The sequence below is a fragment of the Acipenser ruthenus genome, chromosome 49 (assembly GCF_902713425.1).
Source record: "Acipenser ruthenus chromosome 49, fAciRut3.2 maternal haplotype, whole genome shotgun sequence".
NCBI classification, from domain to species: Eukaryota; Metazoa; Chordata; class Actinopteri; order Acipenseriformes; family Acipenseridae; genus Acipenser; species Acipenser ruthenus.
Genome location: NC_081237.1, coordinates 2,968,074 through 2,993,700, shown reverse-complemented (window position 1 = coordinate 2,993,700; position 25,627 = coordinate 2,968,074). Strand labels below are relative to the sequence as shown.

The 25,627-nt window shown below is 41.6% G+C and overlaps 1 protein-coding gene across 1 annotated transcript in view; it reads right to left on the bottom strand.

The window, feature by feature from the left end:
• Positions 1-2,228: 2,228 nt before the first annotated feature.
• The window catches only part of LOC117428844 (AT-rich interactive domain-containing protein 3A-like), a 44,856-nt gene continuing 21,457 nt past the window's right edge, over positions 2,229-25,627 (bottom strand). Inside the window, exons 5-10 of the mRNA XM_034911977.2 lie at positions 11,652-11,724; positions 7,191-7,374; positions 6,432-6,673; positions 4,843-5,118; positions 4,339-4,428; positions 2,229-3,042 (exon numbers count right to left, since the gene is read on the bottom strand). Coding sequence (XP_034767868.2) covers positions 2,927-3,042; positions 4,339-4,428; positions 4,843-5,118; positions 6,432-6,673; positions 7,191-7,374; positions 11,652-11,724 — 981 coding nt within the window. The 3' untranslated portion in view covers positions 2,229-2,926. The remainder of the gene's footprint in view (positions 3,043-4,338; positions 4,429-4,842; positions 5,119-6,431; positions 6,674-7,190; positions 7,375-11,651; positions 11,725-25,627) is intronic.

The following is a 25,627-nucleotide window of genomic DNA, read 5'->3' as shown; positions in this document are numbered from 1 at the left end:
GGTATGCAATCGGGGAGGGGGGTATGCTTTAAATTTGGCATTCCAGGGAGTTCCCAGGCCAGGTACAGGTCTTTAGCCTCTCAAACATTTCAAGCTAAATTCAAAGCGCTTTGACAAATTACACCCTGGTGACAGTCAGTGTACAACCGCAAAAAAAAACCTATGTAAGATCACTGTTTGCATGGTGTAGAAAAGTCTGCAATTATCAACATATGATTGTATGTGCACCCCCATTCACTGGTGGGTTCATAATTCATAACTGTATATTCTAATCATATTAAAATAAAATAAGTGTTGTTGCTTTCTTTTTCTTTTATTGATTTGAAATGTAATTAATTATTAATTTAGGTCAGATTAATAATTGTCCAAAATATTTAGAGGAAAGAGGATACCCTGAACCCTCCCCCCCCCCCACTGTTGATCAAATTTGGGACCTATGAGACACTAAATCTCATTGATTATTCAAGCCAGTCTTGTTCAAAGTACATTCAAAGCAGTCCAGATTGTGTTCAAGATATTGCAGGATCAGTTTGTTCTGAAGACTAAACCCCACCTGGGTATCCATGTGAATCAAAACCTATTGAGGGTCGAACCGTCCTATGCTGCTACAAAACTGTACAAATACAAGCTGTCCCTGAGATTAAAATTGCAATTGTATCTCATTGAAGAAAGTGGATTCTCTGTAACTGGACTCGATATTCAGCATTAAGCCAAGTGTCTGCTCTCTCCCATACAGGAGGCCACTTTAACTCAACACCCAATTGGAAAGACACCCAAATCCCACAAGGGCTGGGGGTCAAGAAGTCAACTGAATCAACATTATTGAGAGAAACGATCAATGCTCCATTCCTCTACCTCCGATAGCATCTCAACCAAAATCTAGGACTTATCAGCTCTGTACCATTTATTGAATTTATCATTATTACCAGGGACAACAAGCAAGCTGGTGAAAAAAAATAAATAAATCAATGATTGTCTTCAATAAGTCAATGGGTGATGATAGGTCAAAGGTTGTGACCCTTTATCCTGAAAGGTTTCTAAAGATCCTGGTCTTTCTGACCCTGCGAGTATGTTCGTCATCTCGAGCGCAATAGCAACAGATCCAAAGCTGTAAACCTAACATATAATTCATATACTGAAGGTTTATTAGTCTCTTAATGCAAAACTTCTGCCGCTGTTGAAAATGCAAGCAATTTACTTTAACTGAATTTAATATGTTGGTTTAAGAGCAGTTAACTAATCCCTTTACTGTTAAGATCTAGTGAAGTGATTGTTGACAACAAAACTATATTTAGTTGCTGTGACAAAACTAGGCAAAAATCCAGTATGCTTGACAATGGTACGAGAGTTGGTTTTCAGTCTAGCTTTGTGTGTGTACTTAGAAACTAGGATTTAAAAAAATAATAATAAAAATAAAACCACGTTTCCGGTTTCTTCAATTCAGTGAATCCTGACTAGCAACAGCTCCCTGAGAATAATTATTACTTCCTGAAGAGTTTCAAACCAAGCACCAGACTAACACTCGTTTCCCTAGCCACCGTGGCGAGGAGAGAGACTAGAGACAAACAAGCCCTCTACAGGCGTGGGTTTAGAAAAGAACCCACCTTATTGAAATAAATATGATATGGGAAGATTCAGATTGACATGCTGCATACAAAAAGACATTTCACTGATAAGGTGGAAGAAAAATGCAGGTAATGCACCTTCCAGTTATAGGCCCTGGACACCCCTCAATATGTGCAATCAAACCATTTACTTGGAGGTCACAAGACACATTGGGTCCCAGCCATCATACACCTTACAAAACCCCTCCGATATTCACTTGGACCGCATCATGGGTTCAAGCTGCTGTACGTTGCATTCGGCCAAACTGGACTGCACTGTAGGAGCACGCTCCTGATAAAGTGAGGGGCCCTGTGTACATTTAGAACATGTTGGAATACACAGAGTAAAACGATGTCATTGGATTTGTAGTTTAAAAACTGTTAACACAGATGACTCAAAAACTCTGTATACATCTGTTAGCTAGTGTACTATGAGTTGCCTGATACCCAGGGCAGGGGCTGGTTAATATCAACTTTGAGACCTGATCTCTGAAAACCCAGGCAAAAGTAACGGGAGATTGCACCGGATCCCAACAATCCAGCATCAACAGCGTGGCTTGGTTACCCATCCCATACCTCAGCGTGAAGACGTGTCTCCCACCCTCTGTCCTGAGTCTGTCTCCACTTCATTGAGAACAGAATCTAGTCTCCTGCTTGGGTTTTTCCAGAACAGTAGGGGTGCACAGCGCCTCCTTGTGTCTTACTGGCAGTACTTTGACCAGCTTAAATTATTAACACAGAACACTTAGCAAAGTGTCTTACTGTTAAGAAAGCGATGAAAGATATCTCACAGACCCTTTTGCTCAGCTATCTTCATCACAAAAACCATATCGAAAACCTAAATTGTGAGGTGTTTTGCTATGCCCTGAACAAATATATAACTTTAAAGCTCATTTTTATGTACTAGAATAAAATAGAAGATATTTACATTTACTTTAAAACCTTATATATACTTTTGCCAAGTGTAGTTAATAAAAGATTGAAAAATACCTCCAGCCTTTTTGAAAACAGGGAAAATAAAAAATCATACTTCAAACCCAAACCAGTCAGTAGATGAAATTCAACGTGGAAACTAAAACCTTTTTTTTTTTTTTTTTTTTTTGTTCTCAATAAAATCTGTACAGGATGAGAGAAAATAAATTATTCACAAGTTTTTGCATATATTATTAATATACTGGCTCTGGCTTTCATCTACTTGGCTGTTGATGTCTACCTGCTTAAAAAAACAAAACAAAAACCCTCGGGTTGGATTTGTTAACCTGAGATCGTGCACTTCTTATTGGAGATAGTTTGGCGCTAGCTGTGGTGTGATTTGGCCGTTGCTAAGGTGATGGATTGCTGGAGGAGGTAGGTGTGTGGGACACAGGCAGGCCAGCAATCCCTGTGCTGTGGCTTGATACAGAGGAGGAAGAGGCAGCTGCTTGTGCGAAAAGAACACCTAGAAAAATAAAAGAGAGTCGGTGACAACCAAATACATGCACAGAACATCCAATCAGTAAACAACCATATCAAACAATCTACAGGTTAAGCACTTCCAATGTAATCTATCAAGCATTTTTCGGTCGTTTAGAAACTGTCAAACATCACATGAGACTTTTTTCCAAAGCCTTGACGCCAGTCTTTAATTAACTCCTATTTTTTGAAGGGGACAAAACATCTATTAAATTTAACAAAACTAGAACTGAACTACTAAGTCACTTCTAGGTCACTTTAGCAGTGTGTTTGTGATCATGATGATTGTGATGTAGCTGCAGAATAGAGAATCTGTGGAATTCCGCGGGAGCTTGGAAATTCTGTGATTTCCGAGGAATTCCGTTATCTGCAGATTTGGACTGCCTTCAGCTATCAGTATGATAAAGATGACGACCGGAACAGAATGTAATAACAAACTGATACGCGGTTCTCCAGTGTCTGTACAGACAGACCGCTTCACACATCCACATCCATAATTGGTTGCCCAGAATATGGGAAAATGTGAAGCGTGACATACATTCGTTCTTCTAAAATCTTTCAGTTTTGGAAACATAAGGAACTGCACTTCTCACATTGCACCACAAGGTGGCAGTGTGTCCACAGAATGGTAAGTAAGCGTGGCCTTAGTTTTTTATATCTGCCATTCAATCGCCCTTCCTAGTAACTGCAGGTACTCTTTAATAAACACGTTTGTGACACGAAGACACATCCCCTCATATATTAGAACAGCTTACAGCAACAGCTCTGTAAGGTTTTCCTGTAAAAGGTGTCCCCACCCGCAACACAAAATGATGAACAGTCAGTACTGAGAATATTCCCTTTTGCATTTCACAAACTAAACCATCTTGCACCTGAAGCTGCAATCAATAGGATTAGAGACACACACGCCCTGCAGCCAGTTCTGGGTATCAGAACTGTTTAGGTCTCTTATTGAAATGATCAGATTCCAGGAGTTTGAGCAATCAGGCCTGTGCTAAATCTGCTAAACTGACTGCACTCCTCATCACAGCATGAATACTGCAAGTGTCACCTGAGTCTGTGGGTGAGCTATTAGGAGCTGTTCATAGTGCTATATGAAATACCAATATTCTTAATTAAGGGGAGCTCTGAAACCTAGAAAGGGGTGCAGGACCAGTGGAAGTTTGTAATCCTCTTTGGGGGAGGAAATACATGTGGAGTGTTACAATGCAGAGGGAGTCTCAGAATGTGCGGGTGCCGCTTTCCTTGTGAAGGATTGTGGGTAGAAAGGCAACACGCTTACCTGTGTAGACAACCCCGTTGAGCTCCACTGACATGCGAATACTGTTTGTACCGTTTGTAGTGAGGTTCAGTGCAGAGTCCCGCCTGCTCTCTGGAAAGAGATTTCAAAAGGATCTGTATCACTGAAATGACTACCCACAGAGCAATCAACATTCAAGGAATGCAAGGACATGAACCAGATCTTCACAATACAGTTTGGCATGCCGGCATTATTGAAATCGTCAAATGTTTAACCATTAACAAACATGCATGAGCAGAATCAAGGGTAGCTGTGGTATTTATAGAGTAAGCTGTGTATACTGTATGGTTATTTATTCAAAGTTTTCTATATACACAACAGTGTTGTACACACTCATTTTACAAATGTAACAGTATTTGGTGTAGTACCTGCATGACACTTAAAAGAATACTGTTTGCTTCTTTAAAATCTACATATACGAGACCTCTAGAACGAACCCAAGTGCACAACATGTCAGATTTATGGAAGTCCAGGCTCTGCCCGCACCTTGGTTGTTGATGCGGATGTTCATTGGCACGTGTGCGGTTGTCATGGCGAGCAGGTTCTGCTGAAGAGCTCTCTGCATCAGTCTCTGCTGCTCGTCTGCCATCAGGGCCATCTTCTTCTCTGGGGGCTCCCCGATCTCCACCTGGTCTCTCAGCTGCTCCAGCGCAGCCACCTGGGCTGACATGGCCGCCTGGGCTGCTGCTGCTGCTGCCTGCACCGCCATGGAGTGTCCTGCCAGCCGGCCAGGCCCCGCCACGGAGCCACCCCCCTCCTCCTCTGCAAAAAACAGGGCAGGGTACAGAGATTGCATGACAGGCCAGACCAACACAGTGAAGCATCGAGGCACAGCTGCACTGGGGCTCCAGCACACAATTTCAAATGGAAACGTGTTTCACAATGTCATATCATTCTAAAAGCATATCTGTGGTGCGGGGTGCTGTATGATGCACGCTCCACGAGAAGTCAGAGCAGCCTGTATGTGTCATTTTCATCCCATACAAAGTAACTGCAGATGGCTGTATCACATCACTATCAGGGTCTGCTATATATTAAACTAGCTGAAGTACCCGGCTTTGCCCGGGGAAATTCAATATTTCTTGCATGACAAATCGGGGAACGGTAGCCTTATGGTTTCCTATAAGTTACCGATCTTGGGTGTCGCACAATGCGCTCGGACCCCTTTCCTTTTTTTAAACTGAATTTTTGGGTTTTTTTTGCCATTTTTTAATTTTTGTTCTTTTTATTTATTTTTTTGTTTTTGTGGGTTTCTTTAATTTGAGATACACGGCTACTGTAGCGATCCAGCAATGGGGTTACTAAATAAAGTACCCAGGGGGTCAAAATCTTGGATCCAAACATACCCTCGACCTTCCCCTGGATGAAAGAGGAGGCCGTGCAGAGTTTGGTTGCACTGGCTCCTGCGGGGTCCGAATGCATAAAAGACCAGAGACAGACAAACTTTCCTCTTTATATATTAAGATGTGATTAATCTATTAGCCAGTTGCTCACACAAACACAAGTATTAAAGCAAGCCAGTGACATCTATCCCCCACCACAGCTGTAGATATAAATTTAGAGTCATCAGTGGCTTAAAATAGCTTAGCGTGACTTGCATCAACTGAGTGCTCACATGAAAATGTAAGTTTGACATACAGATGCCTTCAGTCAGATACTCTCAATAGCTTGTGCTCTATGATTTCCAAATCAGGTTCTATCACAGATGAATAAGCGCTTCTCCACATGTGTGTAAAAGTGTGAATAAAGCCACTATAATCGCCCAAGATTATCATTCATATATACAAACTGGGTTAGAAAATAAATGCCAGAGATTACATTATTTTCTTGCAATTATGTAAACGTGAGTGTGTTTAAAAAATATGCAAAGAGTATTGAGATTGTTAATTTCCAAAATAAATGTCACCGAATTAGCAAATAATTGTAATTGGTCACTCAAAAGATTCATAAACATTATGCCATTTTAAGTTGAAAAAAAAACAAAAACGTATAAACAGATTTGAAATGAGTACATAAAGAACGTTATTTTGTCATCACGTTGTTTTGTTCTCTCCTTGGCTGCCAGAGATGTTTACCTTTCTTTATCTTCTGGGTGGGGGCGGGGGGCTTCCCGTTGGTGGCTCTGCTCAGGCTGGGCAGGGGTAGCTTGGGAGAGGAGAGCATGGTGGGGGTCCCGTTGGGGGAGTAGGTGAAGAGCGTGCCCCCGAAGCCCTGGCGCCGCCCCTCCCTGCGGTTGCTGTCGATCGCTGCCTGGAGCTCATTGGGGTTACTCAGTGACCTCTTTTCACACTCGTAAGGGTACAGATACTTCATGTACCTGCACAACAAACAGAGGAATATTGCCACAGAAAGAAGACAGAAATGCCAGTATTTCCCAAAGGGGCGTAAGGTAAGGAGTAAAGTTGTTTTCCACGGATGGCAGACTGACAATTTCAAAAGGCATTTACTATGGACTTGGCAATCTACCCACATAAATATTGCCTATGATTTTTTTTTTACCAATGACAGGGGTCTGTGAGAAAATGTTAAGAACTTATGAAGATACTAGCTTTCAAACAGTCCACTCTTGTTTATTTTAGTAGTTTCAAATGCCATTTGAATTACTTTTTTACATTCCCCTTAACATAAATCCATTTTCTCTTTACACTCTGGACTTCCACAAGAGAGTGGTGAGCGACCGGCTCCTGGAGAACCATCTCCAGTCCTGTCTTTACCAGGTGAGCCACTCGGGGACCCCCGTGGGACAACATTGTTTTACTGCAATGCCAGAACTTTGTTCCACATAAACAACGTCAAGTGCTTTCCCAGTGGAGTTGCAGAGAGTGTGTACTCACTGTGTACGGAGGGTGAAGGCTGCACTGGTTATTGAGGTAGGCAGGTTGAGTCCTTTGGTGATCTCTCTCCATAGCTTCTTATTGATCACCTCCACTAGTCCCCCCTTCTCTGTCACCAGCATGTACAGCATGTAGAGATCCAGGACTTGCTTGGCCATGATGGGGATGCGATTCACAGGCGTCCCTGAAAAGAACAAGCAAAGACACAAGCCTTAGCAAACTCACTGCAGCCCTCTCTATTGCGGCAAACGTGACCCTCAAAAGAGACTTAACAGAATACAGACCACACTGCCTCTCTCCTAGTCTCTCAGCTCTAACCACTAATGCAGCTAATGGTAGGCAGTGCTGATAACATCGCTTTTATAATCACACTCCTTTCGATATCAGTCATGCAACTGATTTCCACCCCAGTAATAATCACTTAGGGAAATAAAAGCAGATTATATAGTTTCTGTTCATTTCTTTAGAAGAGTCGGAGTTCTTCATACAGTTTTCTTGGGAACTTGCACATTTCACGGTATGGCCAAAGCTTGATTGCTTACGAAGAAATGCCTTTTAGCAACCGTTAGCATTCAAATGATCACTATCTGGTAGGACTGACCAGGAATTTTCAAAGAGGCCACTGACATTTCAATGAGAACCTTGAGTCAGATGAAGGAGTAGCTCTGTCCACAATGGCAGTGCTGTTGAGTCCTGCAGCCCCTGTGGTATATTTAAGTCAAAACACTCAGAACTGTGGAGAATCAATCTAAGAGATCCCCCTTTACACTATATATAAACAGACACTCCATAACAAACCTTAATTCACATGAAAGGCTGAGGCCATTTTATTAGAAACTACAAGGAAATGATGTATGCAAGGGAGCCAAGCCACATGATTTTCGCATGTTTTTCACATCGAATTGCTCTGGGCCTTATTTACTGCACAAAGGTTTATGAAAGTATTTTCCCCAGACAACTGCAACCTGGGAATGAAGCGCCACTGTGTCACATATTGATTTATAAAGGAATGGAAAATTACTCATTTCAGATTTGGGCCTGAAATAAGTCCCAGTCTCTCATCTCTTAACACTAGGCCACACTGCTTCCCAGTCCCCCAGCTACAACCACCAGACCACACTGCTTCCCAGTCCCCCAGCTACAACCACCAGACCACACTGCTTCCCAGACCCTCAGCTACAACCACCAGACCACACTGCTTCCAAGACCCTCAGTTCTAACCACTAGGCTGCAGGGTATTCCATGCACCCTAGTTTACAGTGTATGGGCCCAGAGACCACACTGTTTGCCCGGCTGCCTTCCCAGTCTCTCAGCTCCAACCATTAGACCACCTGGTCTTTCAGCTCAGTTTCCACCACTAGGCTACACTGCCTCCCAGCCCTTCAGGGTTAACACCAGCCCACACCAACCCCCAACCCTCAGCTCTAACCACCTGACCACACAACCTGCAGCTGAAAGACATGGGCTTGGTTGAGAGAGATAGTATACATGGGCAGTTGGGCCCCAAAGACATCTCCTAGAAGAAAAGGCAACAATATCCAAACTTTTAAAATGCCTGGCCTGCTGTAACATGAGAATGGGTTTCTCTCCTCTGTGTTTGGTTTTACCAAATACAATTGCTTAAGAATGCCGGTAATACCAGCAGTTAGACAATGTTAATCCAGGCACACCCACACATTAACCTCTATGACCTTGATGTATTGCCTAATACCACATGCCCTGCCTTAATATTCCTGCCTTCCAAGACAGCACCTCTGCCACAGGGAACACCGTATTCAAATAACTCACATGAAGATCAATGTTCTTAAAAGAAACCTGATTGCAACTTTATTTTATAACCTGAATGATTAAAATAAAAACATGAACTATGGTGTTTGTTTAGGCCTAGCTGGAATTAAAGCCTGAACAGAAGTGTACAGCTGCAGTGTACTCTTTGTTTTTAAGCCTCTCTTCAAGAGAATGCTTCTAAATGTTCAGTACAAAATATACACCCTGCTGTCTGATAAACAAGAAAGCACAATAATCATGTTGGATCCGAACAACAAACTGAATTTCTTAGAACACGGTAATTTAATTTCATAACCCAAAAAAACAAACAGATTTGTGACCCAACGTGTTGGACGGGTAAGCTTCACCACCATAGTGCTTACAGCGAGCAAAAACACATAAGGAGAATGGCATCTCCGATCGAATTCAACCACAGAGTAAAATTGTATCATTGATATGGCCAGAGACTAAGACAATGTGGTATCGAACTGGCTTGTTTTTACTGGATGTCAGTAATGGAACTGTGAGTGTCATAAAATACAGACATACCAACGCAAAGGGAACCCGTTTTGTACACTACTCTGTAACAGTACATCCATTTAAGATCATCTGTCCGGATCTTATTATGCCTGCTTTTAAAAACAGAGGAGCGTCCTGCCGTTCTGGGACCCTAACCCAGAGCTCATAGGTATCCCACAATCCTAGCAGGACCTTGTTTATCTTTGTGTCAATGACCTCCATCACTTAGTTTGTGAAGTTTGGCGTGTGCCGGATGGGCGGACAGCATCATTGTAGTATACTGCGTTTCACTGAAATAGAAATCACCAAGCAAAGTGGCCTCCAGTAGTTAATGGCTGGAAGAGAGGCCCAGTGCTAATGCTCTGAATGGAAAACTCACTTGCTGCTTTTAAATGATACCATCAATGGTATATCATCATTTATAAACACTTACCGTGAAGGGGGGCAGACCAGGTCTGAACAACTGCAACAAAGCCGTGTGTGATTCAAATAAAGCAAGCAGTCGAATATTAAATGTCATTTATTATAAAACAGGCTTGCTACTGTTCGATTTTTACTTTTTTGCCAAAATCGACGATTAATATTGACATTTATTTTAGAAAGAATTTACTGTTTTTTTCTATATTTATTTTTCAACAATTCAAGCAGAGAAATCTACCTTTATGCTTTAAAAGACTTTTTATGCCATTGAGAAACGTCTCATTTAGCAAAACCCGTTTATCATATTCAACATGCAACAAAACCATGGTTACCAACATTCTAATTGAAATAATGTTTGGTCGCAGCGGAGCTATACCTTGTAAAGATAAAGATCCTACACAATTTTAAAATGTTCTCAAATAAAACTGTAGAAAACGCAGCACACACAGACTTTTATAGCATAAATTTACAAGTAAAAATATGCACAGAACAAAACATTAGATAGTTGAACAGAACTAGTTTGCACTTATTATTTGGAATCTGAGCTCCACCCTTCAGCACAGCTGGACTCAGAGTCACTGGAAGGCAAGGCAGACAGGCCCGCCTGCCGCAGAGACTTCAGCCATCAGCAGGGTATTGTGCACAATATTCATTAAGTGTTCTTCTCTTGTACCCCATTTTCAATTTAAACAAGTAACTGTCATTGTATACCTAAAGCAAAAGCTTACCTTCACCTTAACCCGCTAATTTCAAAGTAGGCGCTTTGAATGACAGGCGCTGTAGCTGGCAAATGAAAGTGCACAGTCAGTGCAGGTCTTGATGATTGACAGTCATTTAAACGAATGAGAGCATTCTAGCACTGCTTCAGTCAACAATGTCAGAACAGGATGAGAGTGACAGTGACAGTGAAACTACAGTACTAACAGACCACTCAGATGACTGACAGCGACCCCTAGCCATTCAGAGCAGTACGGAGGCAGGACAGACAGTAAGTATAAAAACTACACAGACTAGAGATGATTTCTAAATGATTATTTTTGCAAAGAAAATGAAAGCGAGTGGTTTTACTGACGTTTATCCTATATAAATTTATTTCAGTTGAACTCATATTTTTGGGGAATTCGATGTTTGACGAGCTTTACTGATTAATATCGAAAAGTAGTAAGCCTAATTCTAAACTGAATCCATTAATATAAGTACTGATAGTACCGCTGTAGTGCAGCGAGGAGAAACAGCCCTTGCTGATTTTGCGTCTCTAACCTGTGAGAGCACCAGAGCCAATGCGATACTCCCTATAGAATCACCTGGGAAGATCGGCAACTTTGCACAGGTAGGAAGTGACCCTGCGCACCACATGGTCATATCAGGTGAGCCACCCCCCCAAAAGAATAGGGGTTTATTAACAGACCAAGGAAAGGTAAGTCCACTCAAAACTGCAGAGCACTCCAGTCGTATAGGAACAGAACAGGAGTTATAATCTACATGTCTAATATACTGTACATCAATGCACACTATTTCCAAAGGTTATCTTTGGGATAAGCCACAGTTGGATTTCATAACAGCACTGGGGCACATCAATCCAAGTTCCCCAGTGCTGTAAATGCCCCAGCCCTGAATAATGGAAACATGCTAAACCACATTCAGCCGGTCAACAGTAACACAAGAACAGGCTCATGCAAACCTTTTAATATACCAATGCGAGCAAGAAAGGTCTCTTATTTATGCAAACACTGGACATGTAGTCCGCTCTCTTACCTCTCTTTTGCATGAAACTAAACAAATCATCCAGGAACTCCTTCCTCTTTGGGTCCCCATCCAGTTCATATAACTGAAAATAGAAGCAAAAGACAGTTGTTTAAAATCTAAGACATTTTCGACTGGCGAGATCATTTTGTTGACTTAGATACATATAAATACAGATTGCCTGCTCAGGATCTTTCAAACAATCACAGTGTTTGCTTTGCATGCTGTATACCCGAACACACCACACCCCATAGAGTCTCTACTGGCTTCATTCTCAATACTGGCAGGGCTAACGTCGCCTGCCGTACATGACAACATACCTGAGGCACCTCTTGGACTTTCCAACTGCAAAGCCCATTTAAAACATCCCAACCAGCCAACTATCTCAGCCCCTTAACTCTCTGCAGCAACCGTTCCCTCTTTTCAATGAAAACCACAATGGACTGAATTCAGATTGGTAATGGTTAAAAAACAAATACAGAAGCGTTTTTGTAACTCGTACATTAACAATAAAGCTGTATCTGATGGAGCTACAGGTGTGTGTGTGTGTGTGTGTGTGGTGTGTCTGTGTGTCTGTGTGGAGGTGGTGGTGTGTGTGTGTGTGTGTGTGTGTGTGTGTGTGTGTGTGTGTCTGTGAGACTGTGTGTGTGTGTGTGTGTGTGTGTGTGTGTGTGTGGTGGTGTGTGTGTATGTATGTCTGTGTGAGTGTGTGTGTGTGTGTGTGAGAGTGTTTATGTGTCTGTGTGTGTGAGAGAGAGAGTGTGTGTGTGTGTGGTGGTGTGTGTGTGTGAGAGTGTGTGTGTGTGGTGGTGTGTGTGTGTCTGTGTGTGAGTCTGTGTGTGTGTGTGAGTCTGTGTGTGAGTGTGTGAGAGTGTGTGTGTGTGTGTGAGAGAGTGTGTGTGAGTGTGTGTGTGTGTGGCGGTCGTGGTGGTGGGGGGTTATATCAACACTTCGTGCTTACAGTCTGGAACACGGGCTTTCCCCTGGCCTGTTAAGTAAATTATTCACATCATTTTCACTGTAAAATGGAGGGTGCTTTTCCCTAATATTTTGCCAGTTTTATTTCTAAGATTAGTATGAGCTTCTAGTATTTAAATAATAGTTATTGAAAAGGGGTACCATAATTATATAGTCCTAACAAACAACGCCTGGAAGCTCAGAATGCAGTTTTTAATCTGCTCTTTGTGTTTCCTCCCTCCAGCTACCAGTCCCAGGTATTACTAGACAGCTGCTGCATTTATTAGCATCGTGTATCTGTGCTGTTGACCAGTCGTGAAGCCCAGCCTAGCAGTTTCAGGTTATAACCCTAAAATCTCCATTTCTCTTTGTGGTTGTATAAACGAGACACAGAAAACAGAGTGGAGATGGGATTGCGGGGAGGGGGGGGCATTATAGAGAGCTGTATAAAAACAGAACTTTAATTACAGGATACACTCATTTCTAGGGAGCGGCAGGCTATAAATCTTTGAAATGGCTTGTTTAGACCCTAAACACAGCAGTTACTGATGCAGCAACCCCCACTCTCCTAAATACATTCACTTCCTATCAATTTAAACCTTCAGCCTTCATGTCTGAAATGCTGGTATCCAAACAGATAACACACAACAACATGCACTCCAGTAGGAGAGTTTGAAAGGAATGACCCCCATATTAGTGTGTGCGGGACTACATGTGTACAGCAGTAACGTGGACAGGAAACAGACTATGAATAAAGACTGAATATAACATATCTTTACACTGTACAGCTGTATTCAAATTAAGGCCAACATACACATGCATATTTCTAATAACATTCAGGCACCATTTTAAAAGTTTGGATAATGTTTAAACTCAGCTAACACACACACTCTTCCCCATTTGGTGCAGTCAGCAACTCACTTACTGATCAAATATTCCACTGGTAATGATCAATGCAGAACACGATCACTCAAAAGCAAAAAGCAAAAAGCATGTACCGACTGGTTGTTTTTTTCTTTTAGATTCTAACATCTCATCACAAAACCAAACAGAAGTGCTTTAGTCTTGCAACGCACAGGAAGACCATGTGTTACTGGTTCGCTAGTGCACTCCATGTGTCCTGTAGTCATAGCTATTACATGAATAGTGCTCTGCACTTTACACATTCAGTGTGTCAATGGGAGCCTTTGTGACGTTTATTAAAAACAGGACAGTCAGGTTATCGCAGGAAAACAGTGCATGGCACTATTAATAATGTTAAGTGTTAGGCAGTGTTGTGCTTTCAGTATTGATGGCCTCTCTCCGTCTCCTCTTTTCTAATAGCTTGCAGTTCTAGCCAGTTTGCTGCTGGGATCCAAGCCCTCTAAAATAACGGTCGTAGGTAAAGCAGCACCAACACCAGCTGAGTTTCTATCCCCCCTTCCCCCCTGTCGTTTTGATCACTGCTGACAGCTGTTTCCTCTGAATAAGAACTATACTGAGAATCCCCATCTGAACACGTCTGTTCTCTTGTCTGGGTGGGTCGATTTACATGCGTTCTTTCACCTTTCTGTGCCTTCTGACTCAGGTTTCCCAGAACCACATGGAAAACAGAGGGTTCTACTTTAAAGGTTTTGCAGCAGCTGATCCAAACACCACCACTCTTGAAGACTGTGTATTTATGGTTTTTATTTTATTTTTATTTATTTCTTTTTTTTTTTAAAGCCAGGTTGAGGGAAAACACTGAAGATCAAAGTATCATGATGCAGAGGCTGGGTACTATGATTCCAGACCACCACGTAGCCAATCTGTGATCCACCAAATGGTTTCTTGAATGATGAACAAAGGCTCCTTTGTGAGCCATTAGTATCATGAAAAGGCTTGACCACAATTACATCCACGTTATGCACATGGACAAATGTTTCAATGTGACATGCGTAGTATTACCAAGTTTTACCACAATCTCGAGATACAAGTACAAATTGGAGTGCGACACATACAACAGTTTCTATCTACTACACATTCAATACCAGCGCTGGGTCGAACATTGATTTTGAAAAGTAAAATGTGTACCATATTAAAGTTTAAAAAAAAAAAAAAATCTCCCCAATTAAAATGATCTTTTAAAAGACAGAAGAAAAACTCTCCAGACACCAGAACATGTGTTATGTATTCCAGATGTCACTTGTGCTTTGGTCTGCATGATATCTTTCTGATAGTCATTTAGAAAGTGTGCTTTATCAGGGATGGAAATAAGAATCCCATTGCATAGCAGTTTCTTCCATTCCAGGTATTAGTACAAGCTTGATTAGCCACAGTGTGTATGTAGCAAGCACAGGTGTGGATCGACTGCTATGCAATGGGAGACTTATTTCTAGAGCCTCGTGAAATTATTTTTTATAATTTCTCATTTTATTTTTCACAAATGTCGATTTATTATAGATACACATTAATAAAACAACTACAATATAAGCATATCAATAATAGTATAGGATACATCATGTTTTAACTACATACATGTATTTTTTATTTTTATTTATTTTAACATTTTGATCAACAGACCTCGCACAGAAAAATTTACTTACAATAATTTCTCATTAGTGGCATTTACATAAGTACTGCCCATGCTCGCTATAAAAATACAATAAGATTATATATATATATATATATATATATATATATATATATATATATATATATATATATATATATATATATAAACACACACACACTGCCCTACTATTGTGGGGCTGTCATAATAATTGCACATAAAGCAATCTACCCATTAAAAAATGTGTATTTCAATCCCATTGCACTGTATAGAACAAGCTTGGGGTTTCTCAGTATTTAAAAAACAAAGCAAAGCAGATTCATTCATTCAAATCCATTTAAAACCAAAACAGCATTTGCTCCAGTGCAATATTTGCACCACTGAAGTAAAACAAAGAATTAGCATACCAATACAAAATTCTGTACAAGCATAGTGACACACACATACAGACACACACACACACACACACACACACACACACACACACACACACATCCTTATGGTTCACACATATGGACAGATGGACACCTAGGGCTTATAACCTTCACTTTACCCCTAACAAAGACAAAGCGAAGTTTACCCCTGCAGGTGAGAGGTGTTTAAAAGATGAAAAGAATCGGAAACGGATGAACTGCCAATAAAAAGCCTTTTTCATGTGGTTTTCACTTCAGGGAGATAGCTGGATGGATAGACAAGTCATGAGATTTGACTCTCCATCATGTGGCTGCCAGCTGTGCTTGCATGTTCAAACCATGTTAAGATTCTCATGTGTAAATTGTATTAAAGTTCAATGCTTTCCTATACTACTAAAACGCTCTGCAGTGTGGAGTTCTCTTTCCTATACTGCTAGAGCGCTCTGCAGTGTGGAGTGGAGTTCTCTTTCCTGTAAACTACTTGACTTGTATTAAGATCTGCAGTGTTGAAAGAGATCAAAAACACAGAAAAAAAGGCTACCAATACAGAACAATGCAAATACCCCCACCCCCTAGTCTGGAGCTGAAAGATATGGAATTTGACTCCAAATTCAAGCCCACCACGCCCTGACAAGCCCAGTGCGTTTATCTGAGAGCATTACAATGCTCTTTGTAACCCTCCTCTACAATTCCACACCAGAAGACCACACCTTACACTGCTTCGGCCTTTGGACTGCAGCTCAGCCTGGGCCCCTAGTACAGACTCCCCTCCCCCCACGTCTCCTTCTCCATGCTGTGCTGTCTGCCTGAGGGAAGACGTGTCAGGTGCCAATGCTATTTAATGGGCTGCTGGTTTAAAACCTGAATAACTGAGCTGCACTTAAGCATTTAGTTTGGTTTGTTTTGAAAAGGACAGTGGTCTGTAATTCAGAATGTGACTGAAATATGTACTACGGACAATGTTTCAACTCCCATTGGGGATATTCACAGAAATGAACTTGTCCGCGGCAAAACTGACTGCAGTTTACCTTTGCAGTACATATAAACAGAATTAATGAAATGAAAATGCTACAGTAGTGCTTACAGTTTGTATCTAAAGAACAGCACTGCAAACCACATAGCTTGCCTAGATCAAGGGGCCTTAACTAGGGATGTAACCAAGAGGAGCGTTTACACTGCCATTTCTGATCCGGATCAAATGCATCGGTAGCATGTGATCCTGTCAGAAGTGAATTTAGCAAAACACTGACAAATCAATAGCATGTGACAAGTTTACTGAAATCAAACACTCCTATACATTCACTGGTGGATTTACTAAAGAGTGGTATCGGAGTTTGCAATAAAACCAGCGTTTTATAAATCTGCGGTTTCCTGCTTGACATTTTTATTGCATTATTCATATTGCATTTCTGTTTAACATTTCAAAACATGAAATACAGCATCGCTACCATGAAAAACTAGTTTACTACTAGGAATAGTAAAAATAACAGATAATAAGACTACGAAGAAACCGTAAGTAATAATGTGCATCAAACATACTTACTTGTAGGCTGTTACTATATCGCTGGTTTATTAGTTACTAGCGGTACCTGATACAATATCAAAAGGTCCAAGAAACACAGATGATGATCTGTATGACAAGAACTGGAAAGCCCCAAGCACACAAAACGCTGGTTATGCACAGACAGAAAAGACATCATTATACAGCGTTAACTTGAATAAAGTTTGCAACAAAAAGAATAAGTTATAAATGAGATTGCACTGCTTACCACGAGCCACCACACCCCCAATATTCACCTCATGATGCTAAACACACTGAAGACTGAAGTTCTTTCCGGACGGGGCTTACTTGCAGAGCAGAAAAAACGATTTGATGCACATGGTAAAAACAACAGCGTGGCAACAGACAAATGGTGACACTGCTTGACTTCGTTTCTCATAATTTTGCCATCTAAATCTGATTGAGCATTGTTGAAGTTACAGATGAAAAGGGTGATGTGAACAGGAGTGCTATTCGATTTAAATTAGGGCCAGCTGTCATTATTATTATTATTATTATTTCTTTCTTAGCAGACGCCCTTATCCAGGGAGACTTACAAGATGTTGTCACATTATTTTTACATACAATTACCCATTTATACAGTTGGGTTTTTACTGGAGCAATCTAGGTAGCTCAAGGGTACAGCAGCAGTGTCCCCCACCTGGGATTAAACCCACGACCCTCCGGTCCAGAGCCCTCACCACTACTCCACACTGCTGCCCCACTGCTTACAGAAAGGACAGTGCGACAGTACATTTTCTTTATTTGACTCTGTAATGCTAGCTAACGGCTGGGGAGCCCAGCAGGTACGCCCTCCGTCTCTGCAGCTCCAGCAGGGCTCTGGAATGCCCGCTCCGCAGCAGCAGCAGGAGGAGGTTATATATGGAGGTCTGCTGGGCACAGAGATGCTGGAATCTGCTCTCATTAAGCAGCTGCGGCTGCATATCAGATTCATATCGGAGGAGTCTGATACGACAGACAGGAGCCTGTATCGGATCACTGACGTGTCTGCAAGCTGCTTCATGACAGGTGACAGGATTCAGGATTAAAAGGATTCGGCCCAAACGACAGCTTTCCTTCAAATGAGTGCAAAAACAAAAACAAAGCTGCATCGAATTATCATTGACGGGGTTTCAGGTCTGTGTCCGATATAAACAGAACCCCCCCCCCCACACACACACACACATTCACATTATTTATATATATATATATATATATATATATATATATATATATATATATATATATATATATATATATATGTTTGAAAGAAGGTATAACTGATGTGTAAAAATATACAGACCAAATAAGGTGCTAAACTTGGTGTAGTGTAATCCTTATTCAATATGTATTCCCATATTTTTATGTACAGCAAATAAACAACGAGGGGCTTTTATTTAGGCTGAATTATTTTTACGAGAATGATGGCCAGTTGCCATGTGACTACTCACTAGTATCTGCTGGCCGGGGTCAATCCTGTAGAGAAAGCCTCTCAGATTAATCTTGTCTCTCCAGTGGATTCCTTCCCCTGAGATTGGCCTAACGCTCCAACACTTGCACCTTTTAAGCAGAAGGGCATGTCCTTCTAACACTGTGTCCTTGTTAACAGTGAGGAGGCGGCCCCTCCTCTCCACACTGTCTCCTCAAACACAGAGGCAGGCAGACCCTTGTTAACCCTGACCCCTCCCGGCTCACAGGCCAGTTCCCGTACCATTCAAATACATTGACACAAAATGGAATACGGACATTTAATTGTTTACTAACGGAAAAGGAAAGTCAATCTTATAGTAATTCTAAAAAAAACAATATAAATCTAAAAAATAAAATACAAATAAACCAATGGAAATCTGGTCTTTTTAAAAGCATTTTTTAAAATTATTTTTAGTTTAGTAAATGGAACACATTTTCACAGAACATCGGTTGTTCACATAGTTATGTACTTGGCTTCCTTGTACTTCTGAATCTAGCAGAACCCGAGGCACTGAAGAGATGACGCCGTCTGGAATCTTGTTACAGGTACCCGAGAACACTGTGGTTATTGACTGAAGTGATTGTTTAACATGCTGTCGTAGTCAGAAATCAGAGAAAGTAATTCCACATAATTACCGCTACTTGAAGAATTGGTGCCTTCAGGTATTTTGGTGCACCCCTCCATTTTTTCTGAGAAAGTTCTTAAATTGATTCGTAACCAAATCAACTACAATGTCTCCGTTGTCTGACTTTTTTTTTTAATTTGTAAAAAGTTCAATATAATTCTCCAAAACTGTCTCTATAATAAGCAATTTCGCATGAAATTTAGCTATCCTAACATATTTATTTCCCGCCTCTGCTCACTCATGATTGGACACTGGTATAACAAGGGGCAGATCTTTGACTCTCCCACTGGTTAACCCTACTAAAGACCTTCAACAGTTCATGTCCCGCCTCTGCTCATTTATGATTGGACTGCCGAGGAGAAAATGCAGGATGTTCTATTGGTTGATTTTATTTTATATACAAAAATTGAACTGCACAATTGAATAAAAATAAAAAAATCTGCGATCAGATCTTTAGTTGATTAAACCGGTCACTGCTCTCAGTGTATTAATCGGAGTAGCTCTAATATATATAAAGAATATATGGGGCGGTCGCTGTATCTATATCATATTGTACACGGTCACCCTCTTTTAACTGGATACCAAACCCTGTTACACTGCAATAACATGGGGCTGTACGGTGGTCCCATTGGCAGCCACTCCGCAGCCTATTTCAGTTGAATTCTGATTCAGAGCAACTTTTTATTGAAATACAGGAGCTTTAAAAAAAGTTAGTAGTACTGTAAATGTAGTATTGTCCCAGGTTTAAATCCCTGTTAAATCTGTGTAGACTGCACCTTGCAGTTATCGCTTAAATATATTAGGAATCTCAAGTGTTGTTTTACAAGAACCAACATATTGCACTATATTCGTCAGTTAGCATCATGAGGCCTGGATCACAACTTTCAAAGAGGCAGAATCTGTGCTTCAGTGAATTAACCCCTTTCCTCGAATACCAGTGATGACCTGCGCAGACAAAGCTTTCGACTGGGAAGAGTCACGCACGCCTGCAGCAGGTGTATGTCGAAGCTTTGCAAAGCTTTTATTTCTCAAATGAAAACCGTGCTTTCCAGAACCTCAGGGGTTGTGAGCATTGCTAACACTGGTCTGTGACATTTTTACAAAAAAATATTGGTGAAATATTCTTAGAAAAGGTGCATGCATTTGCCATTGAGTGATACTTAGTTAATTATCAGAATAAATCAAATCAATAATTCGCAAATTTAAATCGACAACACTGACAATGCTAGAAAGCCACACGCGCTGACCCGCACCGTGTAAACCTGGATCAATACTGCATTGTCAGCACCCCTGGCTCTAAACAGCTGCCACCCCAAGGATCACAATGAAGAGGATGATGATGATGATGATGATGATGTCACAGCACGCTGCCAGGAACACAGATCAATGGGAGAACAAGTTAGCGCTTAACCTCGGTGAACCCCAATTGTCCTCCACTTGTCAGCTGTCCTCCCCTCTCCCCTTTTCAAAGAAAGAAGTGTGTGCAGGGGGGGGTGGGGGGGGGGGGGACTATAGCAGCAACTCCCCTTAATAAGCCTATTCATTAAGAGGAGCCCGTCTCGGCATAGCCGGGATAAGTCAATTATCTATAGGCTACATACACTAAGGTTGAGATCCCAATATGCAGGTCACGGTACAGTATGAATCACAAAGTATGATGTCTGATAAGACCATTAGTCATGACTGTTAAAAGAAAGAGAAAGCTATACATGCACAGTCAATTCATTCAAAAGAATACATCAGATCATTTCCTCATGATACCATTTTTAGATCCCTGTCTAAACATAATAGTACCTTATAATGAACCTTAAGATACGAATTGCCAATTCAAAACCACAGCTATATATTACAAATTAGAGCTATCAGTGTGATGACCATGACAACAGTATGTACAGAGTGGTATAGAATAAGAATGACCAAGCGTCATGACATTTGGATAAGCAGTTTTGCAGATAAATGTGAAGTGTGACACACAGACTTGAATGCAACTCCACTATATCCCCTTCCAGGGGGGTTTAATATGTTTTATCTCAAGCTCTTGTTAAATTCAATTTTTATATTCAATAATTACTCCAATAATATACAACACTGAAGGTCATTTTCAGCCAATATACCCCGAGCCCTGTACAGAAGTTGTGCTGCTAAAGGTGTAATTACAGCCAAGCAGTTTGAAGAGAAGCTGAGTGCGTGGCAGATATAGAGTTGATTAAACGAATCCACAGTTACTGCTGCAAATCCACAGAAAACAAAACCACAGTCAGAACAATGCAACAGAAAAGCGAATACCATTTCATTCCTCAAGAATCATTTCAACAATTCCTTAATGACAGTATTACACATTTCAAACGCAAGGCTTTGAAAAGGGCTTGTGGTTTCAGTTTAGCACTTCACATTGCACTTGCTTTTGCATTTCTTTCGCTGAACCATTGTTCAAGCGAGCGAACAGCCCACTTACTTTTTGCCAGAGTACTTCTCAAAAACCAAATCGCTGGCAATGACACTTAGGTCTTCATCCATTCTATTAACATGTTCTACATCTAAAACAGTCCTCGCTACTATCTTCACTTACAACAGACACTTGTGTCTGTGTAAGTGGGATTTCAAATTCCAGCTCTGAGGAACTTATGACAACATTCCTACAACATGAGACAAACATTTTAACTGTTTGAACCAAGCGCAACAAAAGAGCAAAAACCAAATCCAATTACCAAATTAACAATCAATTGAATCTCATTATCGAACAAGTATCAACTGGGAAGAAACGGCACTCGAAACAGTGAATTATTTTTACCGATTCAACACTTAGCGTTGTTTATCCCTTACTGCACCTAATTTAATGGACACACTTGTCATTCTAATTCTAAAAAAACCTCCATCCTCAGTTGAAAGAGAGAGAGAGAGAGAGAGAGAGAGAGAGAGAGAGAGAGAGAGAGAAGGCCTGCACAGCCCCACTCCCTCTCTCCCTGCCTCTGAAAGCTGTAGGAACCTCACTTTGTGAACTGCTTCAATTATCACATTAGCTGACAATCACCTGGGAGAGCAGTGACCTGCTGTGCTGTTGGCTCTGTGCCAATAACCAAGAGGGATTCTGACAAGCAGCCAGTTCCCAACACACTACTCTCCAGAGGCTTGCCCAGACTCTCACGCTCTCCACTGAACACACACACAACGCTATTTTACACGATATAACAGAGCATCTAAATTGAGAGAAAATAATAAAATAACTGTCGACTACTAAATAAAAAACAAAAAAAACAAAACATTGTGGGCTTATCCCAATGAGAATGTGTTAGCAGTCTTGAAACTAGGGCAGGAGGACATGAAACGTCTGTCTGTCTGTCTGTCTGTCTGTCTGTCTGTCTGTCTCACAGGGGAACGCAGATTAGCTCCACTTTGCAAAACCATCAGAAAAGTGGAGACACCACAGTGGTCCAAGTTTCCCATAGTTCAAATCCCAGTATGACCAGTGGGGTGTGAACATGTGAACATAGCACGCCAAACAGTGCTAATACACAACAAAGATTACCAAAGTGTTTGTTTTCAATACAGAGCCATTATTATTTACTGAGCCAATAATATCCTCATGAGAAGTTAGAATAAGGCAATGTTGCTTTTCAATATTATGTAGATGATTGGGAGCCAGGAATTTCATGTTAAATAAAATTGTTCCTCCTTTATGAACAACTCCTGCTTGTAAGCCTACAGATTCACTACAGGTGTGTCTTCAGATTCCCCAGGTGCCTGCCTGTTCAAACTCCTGGCACCTGATCATTTCACTAATAACCCAAACATGGGAAGTTCTGAAGCTGCTAAGGACTGGGTGCAATAACCCAAACATGGGAAGTTCTGAAGCCCAGGACTGGGTGCAGGGCTAGGGCGAAAAACCAAAAGATCAACAGAAGAAAAAAAAAGTGAACAGTGATAATATTGCTATACTGTAAGAAAATTGATTTTAAAACCTTGCAAAACAGGGGCCTCCCAAGTGGCGCATCCAGTAAAAGCACTCGCTAGAGTGCAGGATGCGCTCTATAGCCTGGATGTTGCGAGTTCGAATCCAGGCTATTCCACAGCAGACCGTGGACGGGAGCTCCGAGGGGGCGGCGCTCAATTGGCCGAGCGTCGCCCGGTGGGAGGGAGGGTTAGGTCGGCCAGGGTGTCCTCGGGTCACCGCGCACCAGCGACCCCTGTAGTCTGGCCAGGCGCTTGCGGGCTTGCCTGTAAGCTGCCCAGAGCTGCGTTGTCCTCCGAGCTCTGAGGCGGCTGCACGGTGAGTCTGCAGAGTGTAAAGAAGCGGACGGCTGACGGCACACGCTTCGGAGGACAGCGTGTGTTCATCTTCGCCTCTCCCGAGTCAGCGCAGGGGTGGTAGCGGTGAGCTGAGCCTAAAAATAACTGAGCATTTCAAATTGGGGAGAAAATAATAAAAAAATCACTGGCAACGACTAAATTTATAAAAAAAACAAAACAAAAAAAAACCTTGCAAAACATTTAGTAAAATAACCACCGTTAGCAATTCCTTGTAAGGAATTCTTCACACCCAGAGAATTCTGTGCCTCACATAAAGCTTGTCGAGTAAATTAAAGATTAAATTAAAGAAAAAAAAATGCTGGTCTCCATGGCAGCCGCGGCTTATGTAATCTCTGTTTACATTCCTCCTCCCTGCTACGCTGTGTGAGAGCCAGCCAATTATTAATAGCTTCTCTCTTGGCTGAAATTCGCGGACATAAACCTACCCCGCAAATATCTGCTGGAACTCCTCCAAAGCAGCTGCCTTGCCAATAAAAGCTCAACCTTTGCCTGGCTCGCTCACTCTCTCCTGAGTCTGCTAGGAAGTGTTTAATAAAAGCATCTTTCTTTCCTTTCAGCTGCTCTGCCAACTTCCAGTACAACAACCGCAAGACAGAGTGTACATTAGTAAAACGCAAGTCCTTTTCTTTTTTTTAATCCCCTTCAGCTTTGCAATCATTGTGAGAGGTTCTTGTTTTTATACAGGCAATGCATAGCCAGTACCATCGACAACAACAGCATTGTACTTATAGTGTCTTTCAAGACCAGGTCCTCTCAAAGCACTGGAACACATTTTAGCAGAGCAAAACACAATTCAAAATAGTTCACATTTATTAAGTTTAGTTGTTAGTCTGCTATTTAACATTTACAACCTTAAGGCGATGTTCAGAGAAATACAGTACTGTGCAAAAGTTTTAGGCAGGTGTGAAAAAATGCTGTAAAGTAAGAATGCTTTCAAAAATAGACATGTTAATAGATTATATTTATCAATTAACTAAATGCAAAGTGAGTGAACAGAAGAAAAAATCAAATCCATATTTGGTGTGACCACCCTTTGCCTTCAAAACAGCTTCAATTCTTCTAGGTACACTTGCACAAAGTGATTTTGCAGGCATATAGTCAGGTGTATGATTAAACAATTATACCAAACAGGTGCTAATGATCATCAATTCAATATGTAGGTTGAAACACAATCATTAACTGAAAGAGAAACAGCTGTGTAGGAGGAATAAAACTGGGTGAGGAACAGCCAAACTCAGCTAACAAGGTGAGGTTGCTGAAGACAGTTTACTGTCAAAAGTCATACACCATGGCAAGACTGAGCACAGCAACAAGACACAAGGTAGTTATACTGCATCAGCAAGGTCTCTCCCAGGCAGAAATTTCAAGGCAGACAGGGGTTTCCAGATGTGCTGTCCAAGCTCTTTTGATGAAGCACAAAGAAACAGGCAACGTTGAGGGCCGTAGACGCAGTGGTCGGCCAAGGAAACTTACTGCAGCAGATGAAAGACACATCATGCTTACTTCCCTTCGCAATCGGAGGATGTCCAGCAGTGCCATCAGCTCAGGATTGGCAGAAAACAGTGGGACCCTGGTACACCCATCTACTGTCCGGAGAAGTCTGGTCAGAAGTGGCCTTCATGGAAGACTTGCGGCCAAAAAGCCATACCTCCGACGTGGAAACAAGGCCAAGCGACTCAACTATGCACGAAAACACAGGAACTGGGGTGCAGAAAAATGGCAGCAGGTGCTCTGGACTGAGGAGTCAAAATTTGAAATATTTGGCTGTAGCAGAAGGCAGTTTATTCGCCGAAGGGCTGGAGAGCGGTACACGAATGAGTGTCTGCAGGCAACAGTGAAGCATGGTGGAGGTTCCTTGCAAGTTTGGGGCTGCATTTCTGCAAATGGAGTTGGGGATTTGGTCAGAATTAATGGTCTCCTCAATGCTGAGAAGTACAGGCAGCTACTTATCCATCATGCAATACCATCAGGGAGGCATCTGATTGGCCCCAAATTTATTCTGCAGCATGACAACGACCCCAAACATACAGCGAAAGTCATTAAGAACTATCTTCAGCGTAAAGAAGAACAAGGAGTCCTGGAAGTGATGGTTTGGCCCCCACAGAGCCCTGATCTCAACATCATCGAGTCTGTCTGGGATTACA